General features: G+C 36.4%; 1 protein-coding gene and 1 long non-coding RNA gene across 13 annotated transcripts; both read left to right on the forward strand.

The window, feature by feature from the left end:
* The first annotated feature begins 593 nt into the window (after nt 1–593).
* LOC136226105 (uncharacterized) lies at nt 594–2,203 on the forward strand. 2 transcript variants are annotated; one of them, XR_010687602.1, is made up of 4 exons: nt 594–903; nt 1,099–1,220; nt 1,612–1,971; nt 2,063–2,203. It is a non-coding gene; the product is annotated as an uncharacterized lncRNA (long non-coding RNA). The 2 variants fall into 2 exon arrangements; XR_010687601.1 differs by having other exon boundaries at nt 595–903; nt 1,607–1,971.
* Nucleotides 2,204–2,210: 7 nt separating this feature from the next.
* Nucleotides 2,211–6,756, forward strand: LOC136226103 (S-adenosyl-L-methionine-dependent uroporphyrinogen III methyltransferase, chloroplastic-like). 11 transcript variants are annotated; one of them, XM_066014427.1, is made up of 8 exons: nt 2,211–2,349; nt 2,478–2,551; nt 2,663–2,811; nt 2,921–3,165; nt 3,581–3,782; nt 3,986–4,263; nt 4,904–5,000; nt 6,164–6,756. In XM_066014427.1, exons 5-8 carry the CDS (start codon nt 3,716–3,718, stop codon nt 6,229–6,231), a joined length of 510 nt encoding a protein of 169 aa, XP_065870499.1. In that variant the 5' UTR covers nt 2,211–2,349; nt 2,478–2,551; nt 2,663–2,811; nt 2,921–3,165; nt 3,581–3,715; the 3' UTR covers nt 6,232–6,756. The 11 variants fall into 11 exon arrangements, 10 of the variants coding, with proteins under 10 accessions (XP_065870499.1, XP_065870501.1, XP_065870500.1 ...); XM_066014428.1 differs by having other exon boundaries at nt 2,215–2,349; nt 2,499–2,551; XM_066014429.1 differs by lacking the exon at nt 2,663–2,811.
* The last annotated feature ends 509 nt before the right edge of the window (nt 6,757–7,265 follow it).

The following is a 7,265-nucleotide window of genomic DNA, read 5'->3' on the forward strand; positions in this document are numbered from 1 at the left end:
GAGTTGATTCAAACAAGCTTGTCATTCTCTTTTTATTCTCCAAGGAACCTCTCCTCTATTATTATTTAGCAATTGAACCGCATACGAATCGGATTCAATCCAGATGTTCCGCCAATTTCTTTCACGCGCAGCTTTGATTGCGTAGACAATCGCTTTGAGTTCAGCGATGTGCGCAGGAGTCACTAGTACAGAAATAGCCTACGGCCACGCCTTATTAGCTACGGTTGTTTACAAAACCGTGGCTACAGGTAATTGGGGTCGGTTATTTAAAAAACCGACTCAAATAATTAGAGCATTAGAGTCGGTTTTTCGAAAAAACCGACTCTAAATGTGATTTTTAAAAATGGCGCACGGTTTGGACAATCATTAGTGTCGGTTCTTCTTAAACCGAGGCTAATGATCCAATAATTAGCCTCGGTTTAAATATAAACCGAAGCCAATGGACCAGTAATTAGCATCGGTTCAGGTAAATACAACCCCAATTACTGGGGTTAATGGCATCGGTTCATTAAGAACCGACCCCAATTACTCTTTAGAGTCGGTTAATTAAAAAACCGACTCTAAAGATTCAACCATCAACTGTAACCTATTGTTCTCCCCCTTCCTCTTTCTCTATTTGCGCAACCTAGCAGCTCTCCTCCTTTCTATGTTTGGGTCGAAAATTGAGTTTACTTTCTACTCATAAGCAGCGGACTCTAAAGATTCAAACCTCAACCGTAACCTATTGTCTCCCCCTTTCTCTTTCTCTCTTTGCGCAACCTATTAGCAGCTCTCCTTCTTTTTCTCGCTTGGGTCAAAAATTGATTTTGAGTTACTTTCTACTCATAAGCAGCACCTCGTTTGAAATCGGTGCTGACTGGGTTTTGTTCGTGTTTCGATTGTGGCAGAAGCAACTGAAAAGAGGTAAGTGAATGATTTTGATTTGTTATTCTTCATTGTTATATGGGTTCTTGTTCTATCTTCTGGATTTCCTTATGATTTCGTTTTCTGTGTTCTTTTTTATGGGTTTCATTTTCTGTGTTCTTTTTTATGGGTTTCGTTTGGTGTTCGTATTCATTCGTATTCATTCTTTTGGTTTCGTCTCTTTCTTTTCTAAAGAGAAGACATGACTCAGATAACAGCAATTTCCAATCTTTATCGAACATATTTCTGTCTCTGCACCACTCTATCTTCTTCGTTCCTGATGCCTCTTTAGCACCCAACAACCCTTCCTCAATTATGTAAGTAGTTCCTTTTCTTTTTTCAATTGGGGTTTCAACTTTTACTCAATTTCAATTTATAGAGATTCTACTTTTCCTCTTGTCTGCTCGTTTTGATTTCGCTACAACTCAATTGGGTTTCTATCAGATCTTTGGTTTTACATATAAACTAGTTAAGGAGCAAAGATTAATTTTACAACTCCATTGAAATGTTAAAGAGGTGGTATGTTTGGTCAATTTTATAAGTTCTTAATTGTTCTTTTGGAGCTAATATCAAATGAATTTTGTATATTACACCCAACTGCATATTGTAGTGATTGTTGCGTTTCTTCGAGTATAATTTATTGTTCTTGAACTACATTGCAATTGGTGTGTTTTTTTATTAATGTGCTTTAACTTTAATTCAGTGCAGTTTAGCTATGGGGACGTTGAAACTTGATTCTGGAAATGCAGACTCTGATACCTAAGTTTCGGAACTCCACGAGCTTTGAACCTTGTTGCTTCACTGTTGGACAGATCTGTTCAGAAAAATGAAATGATGCTTGAGACTAGACAGATCAAAGATGCTATGACAGTATTTCATGGTTTAAGAGCACGTCCTGTTACTATTCAGCAATACATAGATCGCATCTTCAAGTACTCTGGTTGCAGCCCATCCTGCTTTGTTGTAGCACAAGTTTATGTGGATCAATTCATACAGAACACCGATATTCCTTTAACATCGGCTACTGATAACAAGCGTAATGGTAGCTGCAAAGTTCATTAATGATGCGTAAGTACTTACTTATCAATTGGCTAATTCATATTTATGCTGATTGAGTTTTAAGTGGTGTGAAATTGTTAAGATGTTTGTGGGTTTTCAGATTCTTCAACAATGCATACTATGCCAAAGTGGGAGGAATAAGCACTGTAAGGTTGAACAGACTAGAGATGAAATTTTTGTTTAGTATAGATTTCAAGCTCCATGTAACTTTGAAGACATTTGGAAGATATTGTTGTCAGTTGGAAAAAGAAGCCGATGAAGGTCTTATTCAGATTGAACGATCGATCCAGGCCTTCCGAATTAAAGAAAGTTGGTCAAATAAAGAAGATTCTAACACTTGTGCTCCCACAACTGCAAGATGAAGATTCCACTAAATCATTGTAATATGTAAGATCCTACATTCATTTGAATACAATTGAGTTGAGTTAGAAATTTATGGCGTGAGTTGCTTCACCGATTGGCCTGAGATGGCACTAGCCTGCCTGCTTATGTCATTGTCATCCACTCATAAGCAGCTCGGTTTGAAATTTCATCAGCGCCGACTGGGTTTTGTTCGTGTTTTGGTTGTGGCAGAAGCAACAGAAAAGAGGTAAGTGAATGAGCTTGATTTGTTATTCTTATGAGATTCATTATTATATGGGTTCGTGTTCTATCTTCTAGATTTCCTTTATGATTTCGTTTTCTGTGTTCTTTCTTATAGGTTTTATTTATTATATGAGTTTGTTGGTGTTCGTGTTCCGTCTTCTGGTTTCGTCCCTGTTCGTATTCATTCTTCTGATTTCGTTTATCATATGGGTTTAGTGAAGCCATTATCTTAGATTTCCTCAATGTGCAGCACTACATCCACATGTATGTCGCTAGTTTTGGAAAGCTGAAACTATGAACTTGGGTAGGAATAGAGTTATATAGCAGCTAATAGAAGTAATTGACATTTATGCATATGATTTTGGTGATACAGTTGGGATGACTCCATTAATGAAGATGTATACACTAGAGCATGATTTCATTCCTGACCCTATTCATGCTGGTATGCAGAATTTCAATCAAGGACTCATGTTCAATTTTCTTATCCTTTACCAATAACATATTCTCTGTTTTCTATTTTGGGATTGCGTTATCACGGTATGGCACCATTGCTTTCACGTGTCTGTGAGTTGGGTTTCATAGAGGCAATTACAATTCCTCAGACTGACTGCTTTTAAGGTAAGCTTCTCTTTTTCTGCACTTAAACCAGCAAGTTTATCCCATAAATGGCTGCAACTGATTTCTGAATTTGCAGTGGAATTATGTTAGAGATAATAAAAACCATTGTTGAACCTTGTTTATCAACATAAGCTTTTGGGTTGAATGGTTATTTAACATGGGATTAGAGCCTATTAAATCAAAAGTTATAGAGTTTGAGTCTCTAAACCCCATTTATGAATTAAATTTCAGCACTTGCACACACTTCAAGCCCAAAGGAATTTGTGTGGCAGCTTACACTTTTGATAGATTCTATTAAAAAGATAGGAGCTCTAGTTAATAATGATTATAGACCATCCAATAGTTTTGGCTCAGTGAGACTGAGTCTCTGTTGGAGTTGTAACGTTGCGAGCTCAAATTGTGTGCGTATTTGCAGGTGCTATCCGATTTGCTAGATCTGAAGGGTTAATACCTGCGCCTGAATCAACTCATGCAATTGCAGCCACCATTAGGGAAGCTCTGCATTGTAAGAAGACTGGAGAAGCAAAAGTGATTCTTATGGCAATGAAGCATGTATGTAGTAGAGGAGCTGATCGACCGTCAAGAGGGGATTTTCCGAAGTGGATGCAATGAAGCATGTATGTAGTTATTTTGAAATTGATTACATTGATCAAGTCTTGAGTCTGAACAAAGTAAAGGTCTGATTCTGGTTTGATTGGGTTTGTTTATGAGTAATATTACTTTTGATTGTTGAAAACATGTATATAGGACAGAGGCTTCTGGAAACCATAATCTCTTTTAAGCATGGATGTCAATATGACTGTCTTTTGTTGTTCTGCAGGTATTACTGCTGCCTCAGGGATTGCAGCAGAGTTAGGAATCCCATTAACTCACCCAGGCATTGCAATCAGCGTTCGTTTTCTTACAGGACATTCGAGGAAAGGAGGAACAGATCCACTCTTTGTAGCGGAAAATGCAGCTGACCCTGATTCTACGTTAGTAGTTTATATGGGTTTGGCAACCCTCCCTTCTCTTGCATTGAAGTTGATGCATCATGGTCTCCCTGCAAATACACCAGCTGCAGCAGTGGATCGAGGCACCACTCCTCAACAGCGCGTGGTAAGTATGATTTGGATTGTATAGGTGAACTAGAATGCAAAAATCCTAAAAATTTGAATTGCACATGATTTTATTTGATTAATTCATACAAAACAATGGTTATATAAGCATTGCATACACCTCATACTTGAAGAGTATTTTCATGACTGTTACTAAACCATAGTATAAGTGAAGCATGTATTTTAGCTGCTACTGGTGTTGATAAATTGGCCCAGTCCTGCAGCCAAGTCTTGTGATAGGGCCAATCCAATTATTTAACCAAGTACATTCTCCTTTCTTTTTTACGCACAAACATTTCAAGCACCTCTGATTTTTGTTTTTTTTTTCAAAAAAGGCCTTGATTCAATTATTTTTCCTTTAAACATGTTTGTGCAAACCTCTAGCTAGTCATTTAGGGCCTGCTATTGATATGTCTGATGCTAATCCGAGCTCTTTGATAAGGTTAATATTGAGGTAAGATTCTTAATATGAAATATCCAGTCCCTCAAGTTTCTTAGAATATGGAAGCCATATCTAGGGGCAAAACAATTACTAGAGTCATTTCGTTATGGTTTCTCTCATCTCTCAGAGTTGAGGATTAGCGAGTGTGATAAATTAGAATTTTTCCCTGAGAAGGAATTGCCTAACATCCCTTCAATAGTTGCTGGAGCTCATGGAATTAGCTGCTGTAAGCAAGGGGTTAACTTCAATAGTTCAACTCAACTATGATACTTTGCAAAACAAAGAGTTGTTTATAGGTAATGACACCCTTCTGAAAATGGCAATTTATCTATCTTCTAATATTGTGTCAAATGCCCATTGGAACTGTTTATAATAGCAATAGTAGTTGCTGTCTTTTTTGACATGCCGATGATTGTAAATATTGCCCATGTTCTATCCTAGATGCAGCAAAATTTACCTAAATGAACTCTTTATCTTCTGCTACCATTCCTTTTAATCATCCATTTTTTCCTAAATGAAAATTTCTGCTACTTTTTCCATTTTAGTTTTAATTCTCTCCATATAAGAAGAAGCTTCGTTGTTGATTGTAGTCAAGTCTGAGGCTAATGATGATTGTAACATATCTTATTAGTAAATTACTTTTTTCAACTAACCCATTAATTAATTTTGGCTTTACCTTTGTACTGCCACTTTAGATGCTTGCCTGCAGATTTTGAATTGCTTCATTTAATATTATGTCTATTTGACAGTTTAATAACCTAATATTTCAGAACTTGAATTTTGTTTGTTGTTGAAGAGTGATTTTTAGATGCTATGCTTTTAGGAACAACATTTACTATTTGATCACATTTACATAAGAAAATATCTTCCTTTGAAACAACCATGTATTCTTATCCTTCATTGTGATCCTTTCCGTAAATGTTGTTTCTTCCATTACAAATATACTCTTCTATATTTACTTTCTAATCTTATATATGGTCAATGGCTTTTACATTTGCTGCATACAATGCATATTGTATTAAGGAAAAAATATCCAGGATTTTTTCTAGTATGTTCAAATATTAGGCTATATTATCAAATAATAATGTCAAGTTGTGCATGATGTTGTGGAATGACATTATCATTATTTGATATTTATTTATCTTTTTCTTTTTGTAAATTTTACAAGAGGGTTTGCTTAGGCAAGAGTTGAAATGCAATCTTGACTTTTCAATTGTCATGTTAACATGCTTGGTTTAAATTTGGATCTTCTTGAAATATATATTTTGGCTTATTACTCTCTATTTTCAGGTAGCATTTTAGTTTTGCTTTTGTGTTACTGTAGGCATTTTACTTTAAATTATGAATTTAGGTATGGGAGGCATTTAGAATAGATACCGAAAGATTTTAGTGATTGTTTTGGTTGAACATCCTAATTATTTCTCTTTATCGTTGTACCTGTCTATTTTATAATCTGCAGGTGCATGTTTATATAGCAGAAATAACACCTCAAAACCTGAGAGAAGATATCTGAAATCAAAAAGATAGCAGAGATGCATTCAATGAGAGTTTGTGAAGGCGAATAGCATATTAGTAATAAAAGCAGCAAGCAAAGACTGGAAGGTTCACTTATGGAGATAGTGGAATTGCAGAAACGGATGGGAGAGGCGGAGAAGCGTACAAGCGCAATAAAGCTGGTGGTGAAAAAGGTTGATGATGCCATTAACGAGGCTTAGGATCGAGAACGAAGCTAGGTAAGGCAGATTAATGAGCTTCTGTAGGGATATTAGAGAAACAGAAGTAAGGAAGTTCTTTTTTGTAGACATTAATTTAGGGCAGCCGCACAATTCAACTAATGTGTAAGGTTGTAAATGTTGGTGTGTGGTAGTTTTTATTTAACTGGGTCCTTGAAAAAAAAATCATTTCATTGTGCACTACTATTTATTAGTTGGTTCAACGTTCCTTACAGTTTCCCTATTTCAACGAAAACCGTTTGCCCACAATTACGTCAGATTTTATTATTGTAATATTTATGCTTATGATATGTGATTATAGTTTAATATTAGATCTTCATTCAATCCAAAATATTTTATTTTATTTTTTTTAATTAAAAACATATCAATGGCCACGGTTGTTTCAACAACCGACTCTAATGGTAAGAGCATTAGAATCTGTTGTTTCAACACCCGACTCTAATGGTTAGAGGCATTAGAGTCGGTTGTTATAAACAACCGTGGCTAAAAAACCCTTTAGCCACGGTTTTTCGTAACAACCGTGGCCAAAACATAGGGCATTAGAGTCGGTTATACGTAAAAACTGACTCTAATGCCCCTATGGCCACGGTCGATAAACCGTGGTTAAAGACGCCAAGCATTTGCCACGTCCCCTTTTGGCCACGGTCGTACAACCGTGGCTAATGATGGTAAACGACCGTAGCCGTAGGCCATTTCTGTACTAGTGAGTGTTTAGAATAGGAAAAGCGAAGCAACCGAGAACGAAACCCCTAGTGTTTCGAAAAATTCCTCCTGCCCCAGCATTTCCAGTACTGCTCGAAGCTCCATCTGTGTTTACCTTTATCCAGT

This window comes from Euphorbia lathyris, chromosome 4 (genome assembly GCF_963576675.1).
Source record: "Euphorbia lathyris chromosome 4, ddEupLath1.1, whole genome shotgun sequence".
NCBI lineage: Eukaryota > Viridiplantae > Streptophyta > Magnoliopsida > Malpighiales > Euphorbiaceae > Euphorbia > Euphorbia lathyris.